The following is a 25,139-nucleotide window of genomic DNA, read 5'->3' as shown; positions in this document are numbered from 1 at the left end:
ATAAAATTATTTAATTTAAGAAAAAATTAAATGTATTACACAGTGTTTTTACTTAACTGCATGTATTTTTTCTTATGTTGTAAAGAACATCACAACTTAATCTATTACATTAAGAAATTTAATGTAAGCTGATTTACTATGCAAAACACATATAAATTTTTAATTTCGGAATTCTTAACAACTTAGTATAAAGATATCTTTTTTTTATAACTTTAATTTTTGTCTCAATTTTAGTAAAATCGGTTAAAATATTTTTGAAGAATATTTATTTAATTTTTGTTTACTTGAAACTGGCAAAGGATGATCAACGAAGGAATAATCTGGTTTTCAGCTCTGATTGGTTCATTGCTTTCCACTATACTGGCTGTATATTTCGTAAGTTGTTGTTTTTTTATGTACTCAGATATAAGTAATTAAAATAACATTGATCCAGTTCTTTTAAAATACTGGTTGTATATCCTGTAAGTTAATTTTTATTATGTAATTATTTAAATGTGAGTCAAGTTTGAGAATGTTTTTGATAAAACTACACTTCTATAAAACTGTACTTGATGTTTAGTTTGTTAGTTAGTTTTTGCTACATAATAAAATTAAAATTTAAATGATGTGTTTAATCAACCATAAATACAGTACATTTTGTAAATTGTTTGTAAATTTTTTCATTTAAACTTAAATAGTTTTGTACAGTACATACTAAGCTTGTTTTAATTTTTTGTTATAAAACTAAACACTTCTTGGTTAATAAAAAAGTTGAAAGCAAGGTCTAATTATTAAACAAAACAAGTTTCTGTACTTTAAACAGTGCAAAATATAGATAAACGTGTGAGATAAATGTTAGTTATTGTTTTATTCCTAAAATGTTTGTAGGGATTTAAAAGTTAATTTTTTTTTTTTAATTAGTTCTTAGCATGCTTTTGGTTAAAGGATCTAAGTTACATTAATTTTTTTAATGAAAATATTTTAGGTTGAGGATGGTTTCTGATAAGGGTTTAGTCAAGAGCTAAGTGATTAGGGTAGAAAAAATTTTACTATTCCTTTCATAGCAGATCTTACAGTTACTTTGCTTTTCGTATTAAAATAGATCGTAATTAGTTTAATTCCATAAGGGGTAGTTTTTTTTTTACAATTTTGATTACCGGTTCTTGTTTAAAAGCTTAAAGTAATATAGTATGAGAAGCTTTTTGAAAAGCATAAAAATTTTAATTAACTTCTAAGGTATAGTCAGTTTAAAAAAAAGATAGATACACCAGTATCAAACAAAAAAAGTATGGCAATTTTTTTTAAGTTAAAAAGATAAAATTATGAGGTTATCTCCTCCCTTAAAAAACTTATTGAACTCTCTTACTTTGATCACTTGTGTCTCAAAAGTTGCTTTAAATTTTAAATCTTGAAAAACCACTGGTAATTAGTTTTATGTATCAATTGAAGCCCACTTGGCAATAATATCTTACCTTTGTATTTAAAATGTTTATAAATTCATATTATTTATTAGTTTTGAGAATTTTAAAATAACTATTTGTCTTATGTTTCAAAATTTTCGTTTTATTAAGAGCTCATGAAAGTATATTAAGTAACTGATATTGCAATTACCAATTTTACAAAGCAATTACTGTTCAGTTAGTAAACATTTTATAAGTGCACTGTAGAGCCAAACAGAGTGGCCAGACAATGGCTAGTTTGAAACTGTTTTTATTGTCAAACTTTTACAGCTTTGAAAGGTGTAAATTTATTATAATAAAAACAATTCTTTTATTATTTTAAACAGCTAATAACATTGTCTGATCTGGAATGTGACTACTTGAACGCGAGAACTTGCTGCACCAAACTGAACAGCCTCATATACCACGAACTTGTATTGACTTCAATGGGTAGCTTGTTGATGATTGTCAACCAGAGTTGGATGCGGTTGCTGCTCAACATCCCGCTTGCTCTGTACTCATTCAACAAGTAAGTTGATGTTTTATAAAGAATAACATATATTATATTAATTAGTTTACTAAACAACATTCTGATTTAAAGTTGTACTGAATTACAATAGTTTAAATAAGTTTGTATAAATTTGTGTTTTGATTTTCAGTTTCTTGCATACACTTTTATTTTAGTAGGATTCTCTTGCTCTGTATCCATTCAACAAGTTAGTAGATATGTTAAACTTTGTATCTATTCTAAATACTTTGTACCCATTTTTTTATCTATTTAAATATCTAGCAATTTTTGGTATACAAATTGTTGAACATCTCACTTTTGTGCTCATTTGTCAAGACAGTTGGCATGTTTTTTACAAGTTGATCTTATTTTATAGAGTTTTTCATAGACTTCGAGATGATTTTTATTGTTTTAAAAAAATCGAAATATTTTCTAAGATATGACTAGTCAAAGTCGGGCCGCATAATAGGTTCCCTATGTTAAGGGAAAACTAAAACAGGAAAAAAGACTATTTCATTTAAAATCTATCTCCTCCTACATTTTTCGAGCAATCTTCTTCAAACTTTCACAGTATAATCTTTATACAATAACAAAAAAAACGTTACTTTGATAAAAAAAAAAAAACATTTTTTTTTTGTCATAAAATTTTATTTTTTTTAATTATATAAATTCTATAGTAACGTTTTTTCCTTTTATTATAAGCAACGTTTGCTGAAAATTACAAGAAGATTGCTTGAAAAATGAAGGAGGAGATAGATTTTTATTGAACTTTAAAATCTCCGAGGAAATCGACCCCGAAAAATTTGCGGTCCATACGTTTATATCGGAAAATTTTTACAAAAAATTAAATATCTCAAAAGTTAAATGATATTTTTGAATTCTATAAAAGCTGGCTTGTAATTTGTACTTAAAGATTTCATATAAAAGCCAAAGTTAATTTTTGTAAAAAAAAAATGCTGGACCCCCCTACAACCTTAACAAGTCATCTTCATTTTTTTACAGTTTAATTCTTAACCATAACTATAATTAAGTTGTAAAACATTTCGATAGTTTTGAAAAAATATATATTGTTGGATTTCCGGTCAAATAATGTTATAATATTTTTAATTCATGTCTGAAAGTTTCAAAACTGTTGAAAGATTACTTACCGAAAATTTGAAGAATCTTGAAAAGTAGATAGACTTTCATTTTTTATTTTTCAGAAATTGTACGGTAAAACATGTAGTGTGTGTCTTTGTATACAAGTTTTTTATGAAACTGACTATGTATTATGAGTTAAATGAATAAACTTTTTTATTATATATAATTTATTGAAATGACGATTTTAAAAAATACTGAAATATATGTTTCATAAAGACAAAAAAGATTGTCTCTAATCTTCAGCCAGTTCAAATTTAAAATTAAAAGCACTTTGGTAAACATAGATGCAAAAATTTACAAAAAACAAAAACAATATGACGTAAGAATTGAACATTGTACATTACAAATATTTAGTACAAAAATCGATCTACCATCTAACTAATCAAACAACTAAAATTAACGAAAACAACAGTTAATTGACTATAAAATACTTCAAAATTTGTTGTATTTTAAGAGGATCTTTTTCATATATCGACAAGACGATATAAATTCGCTCCTCTTATTTAAACAACCTTCTTTTTTTAACGCATACATAACGGCTATTGATTATTTTAAGCACAGCCTACAAACAGGGTTGTTAGCATCTGCTATTGGCTGTGCTTTTTTTATTACCTCCCAAGTTAATTTAAAATCAATGTTTTTGCGCTTAAGGCCGCAAACATACTTCGAAAGCTCAGTTTCATTTTTGTATACACCACCTTTAAAGGATTTTTTATGGTTGGCATACCGAAATCTGAATTGAGTGGAGCGTAAGCCGATGTAGAACTTCTTTTCAAGGTCAGAGTTAACTGTTGCCTTGTAAATAATGTTCTCTGACCGGCAATTGCCCCTCTTCAAATTATATTTACAGCCACCAGCGCAATTACACTGATTTTTGATTAAATTACTTTTGTTTAAAATTCTTTGATTATGGGACTTAATTAATCTCTCCAAATTCGCCATACATGAATAACTGATTCGCATATTATGTTTGTTAAATATCTTTGATAATGGGTTATTTTTGTTGAAATGTTTTTTTACTAGATTTATAAATTCTCTGCCAATGTTTGTTTTAACTGAAGTAAAGAATGGGGATTATACCAAATTATATTTCGCTTTCTTTTATTTTTATTGGTCGTTTTGTTTTTTTTTTCTCCGTTGTTTCAAAATTAAGTTTATCATTGTAACTGCATTTTTTCATTATTAGTTCGTAATCTTGCTTTGTCTTTAAAATTTTTTCTTCGTTGCTTGATCTTTTATTTAAACGTTGATTAATTATTTTTGGTATTTGGTTTATAATATTTTTTGGGTGGCTAAAACATTAGTTTATATACATAATTTTTGCGTTTTGCTTTTTATAAGGCATATAGGAGATCATAAAAGTTGAGCTTCACATCCAGGTAGTCAGTCGTTAACATTGGTGATTCAATAGTGACTCGTAACCCCATAGACTTGAAGAAGGCGTGCGTTTGTTTTTTTAGCCTTTCAACTATAAAGCCAGAAGAATTGGGCAGTACAGCTAGACCATCGTCCCTGTACAACCCAACTTTTCTAAACCAAAGATATTTTTCAACCCATCTAACAAAAAAAACCTACTAATTCACATAACTCTTCACCTATGAACGATCCCTGCGCTACATCAAAAAGAGAGCTGGTGTTATTTGCTCTCTTCTTTTGCCACAGGTTTCCTTGTTCATAAAGTACTATATACATGCGTTTTTTATTAGACTTAAGTCTTCAGTAGGTACGCTAGTATAAATACCAGCAAATTTTAGTGATTTTATTACCAATTCTTCGCTGATAGAAGGATAAAAATCAACTACATCAAACTTAAAAAAGCTGTACGTTTGTTTTTCCAAACCAGTGAACCAATTTAAGACTTGGTCTGTATCAGTCCACTGCATAAGTTTAGATTTTAAACGCACAGCCTTATTAATGCAGTCAATCTTAACCTTAACTATGCGACCTACATCGGACTTAGAAGTATTAATTAATCTACATTTGGGATGTGTCAAAAAGTTATCTTTATGGTCTTTGACCGTTATGTATGCGTTTTTTAAGGGCAATTTTTTGATCCTATCGTGTATTTTTAAGTTTTTAGTTAAATTTTTAGCCTCTACATTAATATAATTTAAAGTTTTATCAGTACATTTTTCGTAATCTTTAGTAATATTGTCTTTTAATAATTTAGAATTAGAAGTTTTATCAGAAGGCACAATCAAATTTTTGCACTTACTTATGTCCTTCGCAATCTTTGAAAGTTCATTTTGGAAACGGCTTCTACTTGTTCTGAACTCCACGTCTTGCACTATTTTGATTAGGTATTCTTCAAATGCCTGTAGATGTTGTATTGGCTTAGGTGTGCGTGTTGTTTTTAACCCGTAGATTTCGTGTTCTTCTGCAGCCACTTGATCTTCTTCTTCTTCGAAGAACTTTGCTTTCCACCGCATCCGTCTTACTAAGTGTTGAGTCTTCTGAATTAATGCTTCCTTATACACATATTGTTTAGCACACGGAATGTTCTTAGTCGAGTGCTTGATAACAAACTTTTTAAAATCTGACATTTTTTATGAAAGTGTTTTATTTACTGTGCTCGACAAAAATTTGGAGCATAAATATAAAATAAGGTTAATGTTCAAACTTGAACACCTTTTACTGAGCCCACTTTAAGGGCTTTTAAATAATTTATTGAAATGACGATTTTAAAAATGCTGGAACATATGTTTCATAAAGACAAAAAAGATTGTCTCTAATCTTCAGCCAGTTCAAATTTAAAATTAAAAGCACTTTAGTAAACAAAGATGCAAAAGTTTACAAAAAAACAAAAACAATATGACGTAAGAATTGAACATTGTACATTACAAATATTTAGTACAAAAATCGATCTACCATCTAACTAGAGGTGATAAAAAAAGCACAGCCAATAGCAGATGCTAACAACCCTGTTTGTAGGCTGTGCTTAAAATAATCAACAGCCGTTATGTATGCGTTAAAAAAGGAAGGTTGTTTAAATAAGAGGAGCGAATTTATATCGTCTTGTCGACATATGAAAAAGCTCCTCTTTAAATACAACAAATTTTGAAGTATTTTATAGTCAATTAAATGTTGTTTTCGTTAATTTTAGTTGTTTGATTAGTTAGATGGTAGATCGATTTTTGTACTAAATATTTGTAATGTACAATGTTCCATTCTTACGTCATATTGTTTTTGTTTTTTTGTAAATTTTTGCATCTATGTTTACCAAAGTGCTTTTAATTTTAAATTTGAACTGGCTGAAGATTAAAGACAATCTTTTTTGTCTTTATAAAACATATGTTCCAGCATTTTTTTAAATCGTCATTTCAATAAATTATTTTAAAGCCCTTCAAGTGGGCTCAGTAGAAGGTGTTCAAGTTTGAACATTAAACTTATTATATATATATATATATATAGTATAATAAAAGAAGCGAGTTTGTATCGTCTTGTAGACATATAAAAAAGTCGCTTTTAAAGTTTAACAAGTTTTAATTTCATCTTAAAATAACCTAAACTTCAATGTGCATCTTAATTTTATCTTTATCTCTTTCAATTATCTTTCCTAATATATAGTTACTCACTGAAGTTTTATGAATTTTTGCCAGTTTATTGTCGATTGGTAAATTAACTTTTGCACAAGCTGTTTTGCATGATTTTTGATAGTTTCAAAATTACGTCATAATCTATTTATGCAAAAAATTTTTAACTTTCATTCGTGATTTTGTTTTGTGCTTTATTTTAAACTTGTTTTGAAGCTGATAAGTGCATAGGCACGAAACTCGAGTCCTTTGAGTTTCACATCTTTAAATAAACCTTTTTATTAATAAAGCCCTCAAGGTGGGCTCAGGGTGAAAAAATTTAATTTATTAAGTTAAATAACTTAATTCTATATATATATATATAACTATAATAAACAGTTTATTTCAAGATGTAAAACTCAAAGGACTCGAGTTTCGTGCCTATGCACTCATCAGCTTCAAAACAAGTTTAAAATAAACCACAAAACAAAACACACAAATGAAAGTTAAAAAATTTAGCATAAATAGATTATGACGTAGTTTTGAAACTATCAACAATGAAACTTTTTAACTTTTATCTGTGTTTTTTGTTTTGTGCTTTATTTTAAACTTGTTTTTAAGCTGATGAGTGCATAGGCACGAAACTCGAGTCCTTTGAGTTTTACATCTTGAAATAAACTTTTTTATTAACAAAGCCCTTAAGGTGGGCTCAGTGTGAAAGATATAATTTATCAAGTTAAATAACTTAATTATATATATATATATATGTAAAATCTGTTTATAGTTCATCACTTGATCTTTCATGTTATAGCTTTGTTTTTATAAAAGTACTAACATCGTTCGTGTCTTTACTGCAAGATTAGAGTGTGTGTGTGCGTTTAAAAAAAAATTCTAATGAATAACAAATAAGTTATAAGAATCAGATATTCTCTTATACTATCTTTAATTTTGATCTATTGATTAATTGTTGTTTTGCTTAATGTTTATACATAATACTTGATATCTACAATTTATGAGTATTTTGCTCCATTTTTATTTAAAAATTTAAAACTTTTTAAGTATACAACTATTTATCTTTAAATATTTTTTTAAGTTTACTAAAAATGCTAGTTAATTTCAAAGAACTTTCTAAATGGCAGCTAATTTAACAAAAGTTAGTTTTGAACTAAGTGCTAGACACATATTAACCTTAAAAGAACCTATTAAAATGGTGATAGAAAAACTAAAACAAAATCACAACACTAAAGCTAAACCATAATTTTATACAACTTTAAATTTGTTTCAAAAACTAGGTTATTATTTAGAGTTTTGTATTGAAACATTTATACAATCTGAAATATATAGTGTGGTAAGCATTTTTAAAAAGTGTTGTGTTAAGCGAAGTTATAAGAAACTGTCAAACACTTTAAAGCTATAGTTTTTCGCTAAAGCCCGTAACAAAACAATTAAATTATAAAACTTCAAAACAGTACTAAACAATCACGGTAACATAGTTTTAAATTGTAACTTATATAGTACATAAATAATATTTTAAACATCAATACTATTAAAGGTATCTGAAAGTAAAATTTTCGCAATTAAACTAACTCAAATATTATTTAAAACTTTAAAGAATAATTTCAAACATCCTGGTTCTATGTTTATATAATTCTGGTTCTAAGTTTTATAGAATAGAACTAATACAAGCTTCACTTTTAAAATATACAGACAATATAAACGATTTTTAGATTGTACAGCTCGAAGAAATTTCATTAAATTATTTTAAAAAAACAAAAAATCCAGAAAAAAATTGCTTATAAAACACTAATTGAAACTTTCTATCTAATAAATCGAGTTTTCTTTCTTTCGAAATTCGGTTCAAGTGTTTAAATTTGTTGCCACTAACATTCTTCCACTAGGGAATCGCATCTCACTGCGTTTAAAGTTGTCTATGACGCAACAATTGAGTTTTCAAAGTTTTCGCTCACACAATACATATTTCAACTCGCTTAGCTTTTGCAATGGCACCTGTATAAGCAATAAATAATGGTCTTTTTCAGCCCAAATAAAGAAAGGGGCAAAAATATGTTGATAACAAAAAGTTTTAATTTATCTTGATTTTTGATGTTTTGCATAGATCTGTTCAAATAGAAAATATTTTTCCATAAAGACTATTAACACTTTTTAAGTTCAAATATTAAAATTAATCAAAATTCTAAAGATATTTATATCAAATTGATTTTAAATGTTTATGAGAATTGTAATTTAACTAATTAATATGAATTAAAAAGAATACTCAAATGCAAAAACTGTAATAAAAATTAATTTTTTCAGAGTAATGTCCATTAGTATAGGTTTGTATTGTATAAAAGTAGTAAAAATTTGTAAAAAGTTAATAATAATACGACATTTTTTTATTACAGAATACTGTCAAAATTCGCAGGCATAATAGGTCAGGGTTGCAAAAAAAAACTTGAAATTTCAATAAACCTAAAAATAAAAATAAACCTGTAATTTTAAATAATTTTTACATGTTTAGTAATAAAGTTTCGATTAAGTACAAAAAATCTATCTTATAGAAATTTTTGTTTTCAATAATTAAAATAATTTAAGTAAAATTATTACAACTTGAGTTTTTTAGTTTCTTGCCTCTGTTTTTATTTTATTTTTTAAAATTTGTATTATTATTATCATTAGTTTATTTAATTATTAGTTTTTCAGTTTAACATAAATCCAACAATAAGCAGTATTAGTGTATAAAGTATTTTAACACGTTAAATCAAAATTTAACAGTATAGTTTCATTATAGTCCCTTGTCTTAGATTTTAATTCTATTTTAACTTTTCCGTTTCAAGTTGTAGCCAACTTTAAGCTTTATTTTTTCTAACGCCTGACATGTAATTAACTAAAACAAACTTTTAAAACAATTTTTATAACTTTTAGAGTTTTTAACTACACATTTCAAAGTATATTGTTACTTCAAAATTTTTTTGTAGTTCGTTCTCTTTGTATTTACTTATTATCTTATTGATTTTTAACTATAACCAACAGTAAGCTCCGTCAATTCTATTGGTTTTGACGAATCAAACAACGCTTTCTGTCTAGTAAACAGTTTTTGTTTCTTTTGAAACTTGGTTCAAGTGTTTAAACTCATTATACAATTGTTGTAACTAAAAGAATTTTCTCACAAGTGAGTCTCATCGATGCACTTGAATCTGTCTGTGACGTAACAAATGAATTTTCAAAATTTTTTGCTCTCACAAAATACATAATAGTTCACTAAATTATAATAAATGTAGACGTGCCTGTATACACTCGGAAGAGCGGCTTTATTTTTAGCCCTTACAAGTTAAGGGGCATTGATAAAAAAGTAGTAATTTGTCTAAAATTTTGATATGTTTTCTATCACTGTTGAAAATCTTTTCAAATGTTTCCAAAACTAACTTTTGATAAAGACTGTTAACAGGTGTTCAAATAACTAAATAAACTTTAAAATATGAATTTTTCTAGAGTAGTTGTACTCAGTTTTGCAAACTAAAAATTCATCAGAATAAAGTTCCGTCAGCATACAAACATTTATACTTGATTGCGCATCTTATATTTTCACAGAAATTTAATATTATTTAAATATTTTCTCAGGATAATGTCAAAGAGCGCTGGTAGCATTGGTCTGTACGACCCAACAGAAATACACAACAGGGGAAAGTTGAAGTTTTACATGAAGGAGCAAACATTCAAAGTTGTTTATCATGTAGCCATGTTCCTCACTAATATGTACAGGTTATTTTGTTTATTTCATTTTATTTATTAATAAAGAAAGAACAAACATTCAAAGTTGTTTATCATGTAGCCATGTTCCTTACTAATATGTACAGGTATTTGATTAATAAGTATTTTATTTAAATATTTAAAGTTGTTTATCATGTTAGAAATATTTATTTCAAATATGTACAGGTAGTTGTACTAATATGTAATTGATTTAATATTTAATAATACTTGTAAAGCTATTTGCCAGGTAGGTTTATATCTTTCTAACATTATTTATTAATAAATATTTTATTGTTTTATTAAAACATTCAAGTTTTGTTTATAACTTTGGAATATTCTTAAGTAACATGTGCAGGCAGTTTATTGACTTTTTTGTTTAGTTTTTTTTATGAAAAAGCAAATATATAAGTTGTATATCGTGTTAGAATGTGCCTAACAAATATGTGCAGGTTAAATTATTAATATTTTTTATTTAGATTAAAGCTTTAAAATTGTGTAGAAACGTTCCTTATAATGTTTACAAGTGGTTTTATTTATTTTTTATAAATATATCTACTAAATATTAAGAAAATACTTAAAGTTTCTTACCATTTAGGAATGATGTTAAGTAATATTTACAAGTAGTTTATAATATTTTTTGTTTAATAAGTTTTATATATAAAAGCAAACTTTCAAAGTTGTGTATCAAGTTAAGATATTTCTAACTAACATGAAAGCTACAGGTTATATTAACTCTTTTTTTCAATATTTAAAGTTGAGTATAGTATGGTAATTATTCCTATTATATAAACTGTAAATTTAAGTATGTTTTTTGTAATCATTTGTAGTTGTTGTGAAAGTTTTATGTATTTAAAATATTATGGTGTATATATGTATAAAATTTATCAAATATTTTTGGTTTTAAGAAACTTTAACTTAAATAGGATTGTGTGTGGCATATACCACTTGAAAAATTAAATATAGTTGCTGTTTAGTTGTTCGTAAACTTTCGCCATTTCTGATAACATTATTTTAAACTAAGGAAGTATATTAAATTGAAGTTGTTTACACATCCTCAATTTTTTATTTGTTTTTAATTTTTATAACTCTCAAAAATAACTAATATAAACTATGTAAAGAGTTATTTTAAAGAACTAGTTGGTTTATTACTTTATTAAACTTTTTATTATGGCTAATGGGTTTTAGTCTATTTAACTAAGATAATTCAAGTTTTTAAATTTTATTAACAAACGATGTTTCACTCGTCTAAAACAAATAAAACGAGATCATCAGTTGAATAAAGTTTGTAAGTTTTATATATAATAAAATTAGGCTATATTAATAAAATTAGGCTAAAATTGAAATAACACTGGCATTTATGTGTAAAAAACAAAATATTTAACAAAGTTTGAATTTTCTTAACAAAAGAATATTTTAATATAGTGCTAAAATCTACATTCTATAAAAGATGATTTATCCAAGTATAAATGCTTTTATTTTTATAGCATAATGGATAACTTAAAAAGCGTAGTATCGTTTTTCTGTTGTAAAACTTTATAATTTTTAAAACTAGTTTCGTTTAATATTTTTATACTTTAAAGTTTAATACCATATTAATAAAGTTTTTGTCACTATAAAAGATAGTAATTTAATATTTTTTTTTTATTCAAAGTTATCTCTAAATTGATATTGAACTTTAATTATGCTACGTAGTTTTTTAAATGCTACTAGTTTGTATATAAGCATTAATTAGGTAGTGTACATAAACGTTTTGTTTTGAAATAAAAAATTTTTGAAATTAAACTACTTGACATATATACATTACACTTTAGTGTTTTAATTTTAAAGATTTTATTATTTGTTTTCTTAATAAAGGTTTAAAAGCTCGTTGTTACAAAACAAAAATAAACTTAAGTTTTTTTTTTTTATTTAGAAATTAGAAAGACATGATAAACATATTTTAGAAAACGTTACTGTAACTTCTAATTTTATTAGTAAAAAATTATTTTGTAATTTAATTTTTTTGTAAACTTTATTCTATAAAGTTTTTCCTCACCTTATAGTTAAACAAATAACTTATTTTTCAGTCTCATATATTTCATGGTTGGTTGAAGCTAATAAAAGAAGAAACAAAAAGTATCACTATTCTACACAGTTTTCAATCTACCTAACATTTTGCCATTTTCTTTCTAACTTTGGTGTGTTTTATTGCAATTTATTCAATTTTTGCTGGATTTCGTGATTTTTTGTGGTGTTTTTTATTGGATATAATACGAATGCAAATTTTAATTTTATTTTAAATCAAGTGTCTTATTATAAAACCTGAAATTAATAAAAACTGTAAGTTTTGATTTTGATTTTTTATGGATTTTTTTTAATTCAATTTATTATACTACTATTCAAGCCACTTTTTAACAAGTTCTGCACTAAACTTACAGTATTTTAATAATATATGTTTTTAATCCACTATTTATTATAACTACTGACAAATTAATTACATTTTTTAGCCATATTTTTTACAAATCCATGGTATATTAACAATGCATTGAGCTGACTAATATTTTAAGAATATTCATTTTAACTGTATTTTATGTATTCTGAAATTAATTATTCAAATTATTAGTTTTTGAATTTAAAATATTAATACTTTTTTAAGAGTAAACTCTTTTTATTAAAAATTAATATTTCTCATTTATAATTGCACTTATCAAAGTTAAAAGTTTTTTCCATTAGCAAAATATATAAATTACACAAGTTTATTAAAAGTTGTAATATCTCAGGTAGCAAAGGCATGAGTTTTTTAATTAATTTCTCAATTATTATACGTCGTAGAAGAGGCTATTGCCATTTAAAAAAGTTTAAAATTTAACAAACGCATGTTACATTTTTAACAGATCTGTGCTAGTTTTTACTTTAGTAAATGGACAGTTAGGTTTGTTTGATATATTATTCTAATATAGAAAGTGCAAGTAAACTATGTCACAAACAGGTATAACGTAAGAACTCCATAAGAATTAAGACTCAAAAGGAGCTCAGTGATATAAGGTAAATAACATTGAAAAATGAGCTTAGTGCACCATAGTAGTATAACAGTTATGTTTTTTAATTTAAAATGCTAACAATTTGTAAACGAACCATCGAGCAAAACCTTTTTATGATAATGATCCAAGAATAAACAAATTATCTGAAAAACAAGTGATAAAAAACTGTTAACTAAATAAATAAAGTAGTTTTTAAGCTACGTGGTTACCTTGTTAAGCTAGATGAAATTCACACAACTTAAATTAATGACTGTACGACATAAAGTTAAAGCGAAATAAAGTATAAAATCAAAAGCCTTTTTTTATATAGTCAAAACAAAAATTATTAGTTGGATATCTTAACTTAAAGCACGTGATGCATTGAAGTTTTTAAGAACTGTTGAACTCAATAAAACTTTTTGAAAATTAATAGTTCAAGATTGTTTCTTCCTTTATAGAAACCCACTGAATCAGATTTTTTTCAAATTCGAAAAATTTTGAGTTTTTATAAAAGATCTTATACACTTTAACTTTAGTGTTATGTATACAACTGTACTGTAACATGATTGAAATAGTTTTATTAATAAACCAATTACAATACTAAAGTCAACAAAAATACTCCAAAATCTTTATAGCAGTTAGGTTAAGAGATTTAAAAACTAATACTAAAATAAAGTTGTACAATAAGTTATAAACTGTAAAGTTTTTTTAAAAACTAATCGTATTAGTTAACTAATAAATATTTATATAGGCATTTTATGTATTGAAACATTGCAAAAGTGACACCCACCCAAAAAAATTAAGCTGTTTTTTATTAATTTGAGTGTATGTTTTGGGTACCCAAAGTAGTATATAAGTAAAATATATAAATGAGGTAATGAACCATAAGCTGACTATTATCTATAAAAATATTGTCCTCTTTAGCTGTTAAGATTATGAAACTACGAAAAAACAAAATTCAAGTTTAAAAAACAGTATTACAATATTTAAGTTTCTCAAACCGTCCTTTAGGTTTTCCTTTGTGATATTTTGTGTCTTTATCTTAGTTGCTATAAAAGTATAAATAAATGAAATAATATATACTTTAAAAAAATCCACGAAATTTTTATTTTACTCATAATACTGCTTAAGTTACTTTCAAAACTATCGTTAAAAAATAAATATTTTTGTTCTGTACGTGTGTTAGTAAAATATGCACGAATACATTTTTGCACGAAGGGTCACTTTAGGACAAAAGTCACTTTAGCACGAAGGGTAATTTTTGCACGAGAGTAATAAAATAGTTGATTATAAAATGTTACCGACCGAGGGTAAGGGTTACGGGTAACCGTAATAGTAAAAATTGAAATTTTAAAGAAAAAAAACATTAAAAAAAAACAAGAAAAAATGAAAATAAAAAACTATGTAAAAAAAAATACCAACCAAGTTAAGGTTAGGAGGGTAACAGTGATAGAAAGTATATATGAACCTGTAAAAATATTTTATATCAAAAAATGCAAGGAAATATAAATATTATGTAAATAAAAAAAAATACCAATCGAGGGTAGGGTAATAGTGACAGTAGAAAAATAAATAGTTAAAGTTAATAAAAAAAATTTCAACACTTGCAAAAGTGACCCTTCGCGCAATAATGTATTTGTGCAAAAGCGTTTTCGTGCATATTGGACACCTACTCGTAAAATAAAGATATACTAAAAATTCTACATCAATACAAGTATTTTTAGCCAGAAATGAAAAGTTATATATAAATACAGATTGTCCATTACATACTAAACGAAGTAATTTAAATTTGCTTCGTGTATTTTTAAGATAGATGTCATGAAAGTAAGTAGTTTAGGTTCACGTACCCAGAAGGGTTTCCTGTTTTTACATTTCACCTTTAGAAAAATTGCTCAAAATTTTAAATTATTTCTAGTATGTTTCAGTTGCCAAGACGGGTAAAAAAACAAGTACCACAAAAGTACAGTAACAACTGACAAAAATACTTTATGGGTTGTTAAAACGACGACAGAACTGTGCCTTATGGTTTTTTAAAGCCTGATTTTTGAATGTTCAACAACATGTTTTTGAATGCTGAACAGCTGTACTTTGTAAATAAAGGTCATAGTCAAGGAAAACTCTGAATTAAAACATTTTTCAAAAAAAAAAAAACAATACACGAAAAAAAATTAGGCACAAAAATGTAAAAAATTTTTTTTGAAAGAAATATTTATTTTAAAAATATTTAATGGTGTCAAAAAATTTTTTTTTGTACCGTTGTTATTTCACTGTAAAACTGTTAAGTAGAAATGTGGTATTAGTTTAGATGTACTTAACATCTTGTAAGATTGTGCATTCATAAGTATGTTAAAGAAATAATTTAGGATTTTTGTTATGTGATAATAGATAGACTAGTTTTTTTTTTTAACTTATTTTAATATTATTATTGATAACTGTTACGATTGTTTTTATATAAGAGGAAACTGTTCTACAACAAAAGCAAGTGCAAATATAAATAAAAGAACTGGATAAATTGTTATGATGTTTATTTTTATTAGAACATAAGGTTTACATAATTTAAATTACACTCATACAAAATATTTAATATTCTACTTTATGCACTTTTTTCTATATATTACTTCAAATCATATTTTTTCAAATAATTTTTTTTATACACATTATCTACTACAGTATAACTATGCTCAATAAAAAAATGCTTACCTATTAGAAAAATCCGATACAGTTTCAAAGCTCAAAATATAAGTTAGTTTATAAATAAAAAATATATAAATATATATATTCTTTATATACTTGTACAAGTCTAATTTCGGTAATATTAACCACCTTCCAGAATTTTATTATACAATTTTATTTAATTACTTGTTTTCAATTTTTCAGTGTCACATGTCCACTAGAAACTGCTAAAATAATTTTAATTGCTAGATTTTTATTGAGCATAGAAATACTATAGTGAAAATTAAGCAAATATTAATTTTGATTTTATTTAAAAAAATTATTTCAAACCAACACAAAAGAAAGTTTAGTCACTTACACTTTTTTGTTTAGTTTAAAATGAGCTCAATAGTCCAGGTTTTAACTTAACTTAAGTATTGGTAACATTAAGTCAGGGTTTCCCAAATTTTATTTTAAAAGCCCTAATTAAATAGATTAAAAAGCTATTGTCCTTTCCGACGATATTTCTCAAAAAACTACCATTAAAAACGCCTTAAAGTTTTTTTTTTTTATGTTCATCATCAACTCCATAAATATTAAGTATAAGTTTCAAAGCTACCATTAAAAACGCCTAAGACTTTTTTTTGTTCTTCATCATTAACCTTAGATTATCTAGTGTAAGTTTCACATTATGACCTGATGCCCTCCACTAGCCTCTTTTCTATTGATGGCCACGCTAAATTTATTTCATGTCCACCAAGGAGGCCTCTTGGCCCGCTTTGGAAAACCCTACATTAGGTCATAACAAATATGTCTTTTTTACAGATAGAAACATTGTCATTGAGTCACATGAAAACCTTGTACATTTTCTTAATGTAACCATTTTCAATCTCAATTATGTTGTCATTTTATTATTTATTGTATTAACACTAAGCTAACTCAAAACAGTACTTACAAGCAAATGGTGTGCAGCTTGATGACCAAAAGATTTTTTTCATTATAAACCCCATTTACTATTGCTGTGAGTGCTTAGAATATTTTAATTCTAAATATTAAATTTAAAAACAAAAACTTTTGGCAATGTACCAATGATAAAGAAAAATTTTAGAGTAAAAGTGTTTTTAAGATACTATAATAATTAAACTGTTATCAGATTTAAAAAATACGTACAAAGAAGTTTTTATTGATTCCTTAATGCTAACCTTGAAATTTTATTTTTTCCTTTGCAATATCGCCAAAAAGTATTTTAATTAGATGAAAAATTAACAGTTAAGAAAGTCACGCTAGGAAAAAATAAATACAAAAATCAACCGGTTATTTAAAACACTACTAAATTTTTTAATAGTCGTAATAATATTTAAGTATTAAGTAAGACTACTTAAATTTAACTTTAAAAAACAACAAAATTAAAAAAGAGAACTGGTCTTTAAAGTTATAAAGTTTTTTTCATTTGTACAAAACTTTCAGTTCTAGAGTTTTATAATTGATTAAGCTTGCAAAAGTACGATTTCCTAAATTTCAAATTCCAACTTCAAAATATTTGAAAATTCTAAATACACAACTAGAAATAAACTTTCACTTAAACATAGCAAATCTTGTAAGTATACTATTCTAAATAAAATAAAACTCAAAGATGTTGTTTTCTTTAAAATGAACTAAACAACTTGATTTAACTAAATTCAAGTAAAGGTAACATTAGATCATAACAAGTGTGTTTTTTTTTTTAAATTACACCTGTTTTAAATGCATTCATCTCCAATATAAAATACAAATTTTAAAATAAACCTAGGAAATAAAGCATCTATGAATAATTCAAGTTAGATTTTTAAAAGGTATACAATACTAAAAGAAAAAGAAACTAAAGGTTTGGTTGTTATGAAGAAAATTATTTGTTTTCTACTGTGAAGTTTTTAAAATCATTTATTATAAATACTTTGTAAAAAATATGATTTTGTTCAAGTAAAGAAGATTTTTTTAAATATTTTTTATGTCCTGATTAAAAGCAACCTTTTCTAGAGTATGTGCCCTTGACAAAATGGAATTTTAGACTATTTACTAATCTTTTTTATTCAGAAGCTTTAATTATGTTAGTAGATATGCTTGTTCTTTTTTCTTTGATATTTGAAATGATAAATGTTAGTTTTAGAAACTTATTTTTATGGTGCAAGCATTGTGTTATAAATAGTCCAAATAAGAACTGAATACCTAAAAAACAGTTGGTTATAAGTTGTTTGAGGTACCATTATAAGTTAAAATTATGAGGGTTTTGCCAAAAACTGAAAACCCTGTTTTTCAGATGAAAATTTATAAGTTAACAAATTAGATGATACTTAACATTTTTATATATTGCTGAAATTCTACTGTAATATATTTTTAGTATGTATCACCCTTGTTTAGTTATACAAAATAAGTTAATGTGCAGCTAATATTTAATAATTTAAAGAATATAGCGTTTATAATTTAAAAAGATTCCATTTATAAATTTGATTTTACAAAAGCACATTTTTTTAATGATTTTTTGATACTTGGTTTTTTATAATTTTTTAGTTTCTTTATTTAACTATCATTTTACTATGTCATTCAAGCAACTCGATTATGATAAGTGAAAATCATTAAGTTTTCCCTGCTAAAAATAAATACAGTATATTATAAGAAAAATTAGCTACTAAGTAAAACTTTATATTGCTTCTTCAAAGAAAAATATCATGTTCTATATTTATGTGTTAAAATACCTTTATAAAGCTAGCTAGTTTTTTACTTAAGTATAAAAAAATTATATGAAATGTTGCATTTTTTTATCCGATATTTTGTACAAACCGTTAAAATAACTTACTGTAGAATTCTAAATCAGTTTGCTAATAAAAGCGATAAGGAATATATCCTTCTGTCTTTGTTTGTTTAATTTTGATTAAGAATATTTTTTAGTACTAGTTTATTTTAAAGTAGATAAAACCACTGAGATTTGTAATTTGTCGTCGTAAGAAATTTTTTGTATTTAGCAGCTTTCAAACATTTTAACATTACTGTAGATGTTTTTTGAACAAAATAAAGTTTCTTGAAAAAGCGTTCGTTTAATAAAACTAATAATCTTTTTATTTTTCAGAAGATAAAATAAAATGATCAGCAGAATAGCGCACCAGTTTTTGCGCAAAAGTTTCGTTGCGCCGAAAAGCAAAGCCGTTTTCCATCCGCTGACGGGCGCCACCACCAGCAGCAGGAGCGTGATCTGGTTGCCCTTGGCGACGCTCGTCTGGTACAACAAGTACAGCTGGTCAGTGAAGACGGAGCAGGAAAAGATGCAGTGGAAGTACGAGCAGCAGGAGAAGAGCGCCAGGAAACTGCTGTGGTTCACAGTGCCGCGGACGGCGGGCGAGAAAATAGCCGCCGGCATCCACGAACGAGCGGTGGTTCCCCTGGTGAGAAAGGTGTGCGATCGGAACTTGCAGCGCCACCTGGTGTCGTTCGACCTGTTCGCGTTCTTCTACCCGAAGAAGGCCAACTTGGTCTTTTACGTCGTGTACCTTTGCCTCAGCTTGTTTTTCATGCTCTTCTCCATGTTTATATCCATTTTTTGACCGGACGACATTTTGTTTTACCGCGGCTGTAAAGCTTTCTGAAAAGTCATGCAAATGGATTATGCCTAGCTGGTGTTTTAAAAATGGTTTAACTCAAGCTTTGTAATTATTTTTTTTTTTGGAAAAAAACAGTATTTTGTACTAAACGTCATAAGGTTTTTTCTTTGATTAGTTTGTACAAATATGTATAAAACAATTTGTCAATGCTACTAAAGGTTTGTTGACAAACCTAAGGCTTTTGTTAATATGAGTTTTTTAATATTATAATTTCTAAATAAGTAAAATGAAAACATTTTAATTCTAGAAACTAATAAAAAAACTAACTAATTGTCTCAAGCTTAGCATTAAACCTTTAGTTTTTCAGCCTTAAAACTAATTTTTGTTTAGTCTGTTTAGTACCTATTATCCTGAACAAGACGTTAAAAGGTGTCCGTGGTTTGATGACCGAAAGGTTCTTCGTGCACCAGGTCCTTGGACAAAATATTTTGAGCGTAATTTTTGTCGTTAAATAAACTATAATAATGTACGCATGTATTCGATAACAATTATGTACAACATTAAATTTTTCATACAAAAAACTTTGGTTTGAAAATTTATCAAAAAGGAATATCAATACGTTTTTATAGGATAATGAATACAAATGAGTGTTAGTTATTACAAATGCACAACTATAAAATTAAAAGTTTATTATTTAGATAGACAATGCCTTTTGTATGTGCTTATTCAAAACAAATTTGTATAAAACTAACGCAAGATAACTATAAATTTTTTAAAAAAGTTCATTTAAGAATATTTTAAAACTAAAAGTCAAAAAAAAAAGTTATTTTGCTAGCATTGATCTTGTCTAAATTTAAAAATAGTCAAAAATAAACACTTTGAAAGTTGTAGTTGAAAAGTTATTAAACTTTATTTTGAAATATTAAATGACTTTTCCTAACCAATAGTTATATCAAAATTCATAAAACAAAGTACTTGTTGACAATAAAAATCCGACATACAAGTTCTAATTTTTCAAAATAAAGCTTATCATATCCGAAGAGTATATGCTTTAAAGTTTAAGCAACTTAAAAAATGATTACGCTAAGTATAAAACGTAAAAAATTACAACAGTTTAATTTATAAATGTAAGACTTATAAGTTTAAAATAAAATAGCTTAATAACGAAAACTTAAATTAAGGCTACCTAAAATTTAAACTCAACATTTACGTTCCGAGTTGTTTAGATAACACTAAAGACTATTTGAATTAAAAATGAAATTAGTTTTTACTATCTTAGTTACAACAAATAATACTTATTTTGTTGCGTTAACAATGTTTAGCAATGTTCTAATTTTGTTTTACTTAGTTGCATTTAACATTAAGAGAAACAAAAATTTCAGTTGATTTTTTTGAATTTGTGTTTCCACTTAATTATTCAGCAATTTCTTTTAACTTAACTATTTAACGACCCAACCCTAATATATTCATCTTACATTGATTGATACAAAAACTATTTAAACCAGAAGTAGCCAACCTTTTATAAATTGCAAGCAGGTTTTTTTATAAAGAAAAATATTAGAGCGAAATTCTGCATGTTGATTTACTAATTTAAAAAAAAATTATTTTTTTGAAACCAAGAGTGTGACAAATTAAGCAACAAAAAAGCACAAGTGACTACGATTTATTAAAGTTAGAGTCTTTTTGTAAGTTCTTACCATTAAAAAAAAGTGTTTGAAAATCTGGTTTCAGTTTAAAAGTTTCGTGAGCCGCAGACCTTTATTTTGCTGTCCGCATTTAAGGTTTGACTGGTATGTAGAACATAAAGTGTTACGTTATTTTCGTAAATTTACAAAAAAAAATTCAATAAGAATAAAAATCAATTGTTTTTTTAGGTTTACAGTAGAGCCTAATCTAAACACAGCTTTATCTTTTATTTAAATTTCAAATCAAGAAGCAATAAGTGTTAAACTAAAGTAGCTGCATTACTAAAGTTAAATCAATTTTGATTAAAAGATCAAAAGTATGTACTACGCTACTATAAGAAAATTTAAAACTAGTTTTCCAAAGTGCAGTTTTATCATGTTTCAATATGATTAGTTTTGCACAAGCTATTTTGCTTGAAAAGCTGAATTTCAAAATACAACTAGTTTATACTGCCACTTTTAAGTTAAGATGTTCAGGAGAATAGTAAGCAAAAACAGTTTCCTGACACCAATTTGTAAGTAAAAATGTTTTAAGCTTATTTTTTCTTAGTTATAACTTATGACTTAGATAAAATCAAGTAAATTTAAATTAAAATTGATAACTTTAAGGCATTGTTAAAAAAAATCTATTTCTTTAAAGCTTTAATGATTTCTTTTTTAGTGTTTTATAGTTTTAAAGTTTAAACAGCAGTTCAACTTTTCAGTTTCACTCAAATGTCTTTAAATGTTTTTATTTGTTTTTAATTTCACTTAAAAAGACACACTGATAATATTTATACCTATTTGAGTGGCAATTTCATTTAATGTTTGATAAACATGATGTGATACAACTTGTCTGTATTTAGAAGTACTTGTTAAATAGCACTGAATTATAAAAGTAAAACTAATAAAATATACTTTCAAGCTTTTGAAAAAATTCTTTGAGTAATTGTCTTATAAATCAGCAGCATAAGATAGGTTAAAAGTTACTTTCTCTCATTACTTAACTTGCTTTTGTTTAGAATATGCAATGCAATTTTTCTCAGTTATACTTGTAGTTATTTTTATATTGCTAAAAAGAGAGCTCTATAAATTAAACCTATAAACCTATAAAACTCTATAAATTTGTTTTATATTTAACTACCAGGCATGTTTTGACTTAAACAATATTGTTTGTACTTATTAAGTTGCATACATAAAATTTTTTTATTGCAAATTAAACACATAAATAAATAATGATGGACTTTTCAATATTAACTTTGTTAGTCAAATAAAACGGTGTTTTCATATAATCTTGCTATTTTTAAAAGTTAATTTATCTAACAGACAGGCTGCTGCAGATGAACGCTAAGAAGGGAAAATGAAGCCAACAGGCCAACAATCTACATGTCAGCAGCAGTTGCCACTTACTCCAATCCTGTCAAGCACGAAATTGAAGAAGCGAAGCGAGCGAAAAAGCCTTCACTTTTTGAAGTAGTGAGTGGACATGCTGACAAGACAAAGGTTGATGTTAAAATTCTTTTCGACTGTAATAAATTTCTTTATGACTGCTTTCTTGCTTGGGTTTCTTGGGTAAGAAATGACATGATTGATGATTTCGCCAAAATTAAATATAAAATAATTCCGGGTATTATGTTGTGGACGTTTGCATGTTTACTTATTGGATTTATGGTCGGTTGTTTGTTAGACTTTGTGAATGGTATTATTTTTGTAATTTTTCTTTGCGCCATGGTTGGAAATTATTTGAATCACCAAATCTAAAAAGCTTTTCAAATGCTACTTTGTAAAACAGCTGACTATAAAACAAATATTTTTGTAAAAATTACAATAGCGCCTTTGTATATTTCTACTTGTTTTGTTTTAAGCTGTTTATCTAGTTAAAGTGCTTAGTTATTAAAAATCAGCATTTTGTTAGTTTAAACTTTGTGTTTGAATGTCGTTTTACTTCGTTTTTTATGATATTAACTTAATTCCACTATTGAATAAAAAAATTGTTTTGTGAACTGTTTATTTATTTAGTATTTTAGCTTCTGAAATAATAGATTTTTAGGCTTAAAATGACTTATGAAAATCACTGAATTATATAATCATTAATTTAATAGCATTGTGTGTAATTAACACAATGTTAAATGTGTAAAACAAAATTAAATGATAAACATAATTAGAAATTGAAATCAGAGTACAAGTAACATATAAAGTTTTAACTCTGATGGTTTATTGATTCAAACATTATTTATGTTAATGTTGTAAGACAAGATCTTTTATATTCTATTGTTTAATACTCGAGTTTATGTGCGAATCACAGTAAGCATTAAATACACATAGGAAGTTAATAAAAGTTTAGTTTATTTAACAGAGCAACCATTTGTGGCAATTTCAGTTAAGTTTGTATGTAGTTCATTTTAAGGCATTTGTTTGACATATTCATGAACTGATTAAAAACTTAAAATTCTATCTCCAGGCTTTTCTGGTTTGTTGAACCTTCTATTTTAAGATATGCTGTTACAAATGAATGATTGAAATTAGCTTAGACGCTTTCAGTTTAAAGTTAATGATAATAGTTACAAGCTCTTTGATAACCAGTCTAAATGGTGAACGACTGTTTTTTTATATAAGTTTTCTGCTTACTAAATTCAACTAGTAATAAATTGTAAAGTTCTGACTATGACACGTCAGATTTTGACCTCTTAGTGTTTTATTACCATTTTATCAAGCTAATATTACGTAGCGCTTGTTTATATACGCAGCTCAAAGTTTAATCAACAAGCATAAATTTTCTTGGTTTTCTTGGTAATCAGCAAACATCAAGTATGATTAAACTAAGAAAACAGGAGTATAAATTTAAATTTAAGAAATAAAAAATAAGATATTAAGAAAGAATTGGTAGTTAATACAACGGGTGGGTGTCAAAAACAAGCGACACTTCAGCACATAGTGACTTTTTAGCACGGGTCGTTTATTAGCACGTAGTGACACTTTAACAAGGAGCGACAATTTAAAACGGATAGTCACTTTAGCACGGAGTCACTTTAGTACAGGTCGTCACTTTTGCATGAAGTGACACTTTAGCACGGTTCGTTTATAAAGCACGTAGTGACACTTTTGCAAGGAATGTAATTTTTGCATGCAGCTTCACTAAAGTACGATCGATATTTTTTAGTAAATAACTTAAATGACAATTTAGTAATATGTTTAGAATTGAACATATTACAGTTAATTCCTGTTGAAAAGGCATTTTAGGCTTTTTAAAGTGTTAATCAAGAGGAGAAGAACTGTATTTAAGTTTCGAATATTTCTTTTGAAGTCTTAACATTGTTAGTGAAAATAATTAAAAATACAATGTAAACATTACAAACTAAACTTTTTTAGAATAACATTGACAAATTTGGTTTTTATCTGATTTATCCAGTTTTACTAGCTTAAAAAATCATTAGTTCCATTTTTCCTTTGCTTTGTTTTAATTTGTCTGTACCCTTTACAATCCTTTTAAAACTACTACTAAGCGCGCAATGCTTTTAAACAAAACAGTCTTAATATACTTATGGTTATCTCGCCAAGGATAAGTTAGACTTACTTCTAATAATATGATAAGGAATGGTGTATGACTAAACCAAAATACAGTTTTTTTTTTGCCTTCCAGACAAACATCTGTACCTGATTCTTCCAAGTAGTTTTTATCGATGTAATTAATAAAAATTATATTCAAAATATTAAAAAAAAAAGCTAGATAATAATCTTATATGTGACTTTTGCGTTACATCGACTCCCCCAAAAACTTTTATTTTGTTTAAGTTTTCAACTGATGTTTGGATTGGTGAAAAGTTTTACTATGATGAAACAAAGTTGATAACTTTTTCAAAACAGAAATAATAGCTTTTGGACACTGCTTTTTTACAAATACTTTTTTATCAAGCTACTCACAAAATA

General features: G+C 26.1%; 1 protein-coding gene across 1 annotated transcript; it reads left to right on the top strand.

Annotated features, from left to right (window-relative positions):
- Positions 1 to 258: 258 nt before the first annotated feature.
- Positions 259 to 12,778, top strand: LOC145842397 (protein cornichon homolog 4-like). The gene is made up of 4 exons (XM_082949828.1): positions 259 to 375; positions 1,766 to 1,947; positions 10,197 to 10,337; positions 12,392 to 12,778. Exons 1-4 carry the CDS (start codon positions 301 to 303, stop codon positions 12,414 to 12,416), a joined length of 423 nt encoding a protein of 140 aa, XP_082805954.1. The 5' UTR covers positions 259 to 300; the 3' UTR covers positions 12,417 to 12,778.
- Positions 12,779 to 25,139: the final 12,361 nt, after the last annotated feature.

Source organism: Thalia democratica, chromosome 8 (genome assembly GCF_965202585.1).
Source record: "Thalia democratica chromosome 8, ktThaDemo2.hap1.1, whole genome shotgun sequence".
Lineage (NCBI taxonomy): Eukaryota > Metazoa > Chordata > Thaliacea > Salpida > Salpidae > Thalia > Thalia democratica.
Note: the sequence above shows the minus strand (reverse complement) of the source record. Positions and strands in the feature narration are given on the sequence as shown.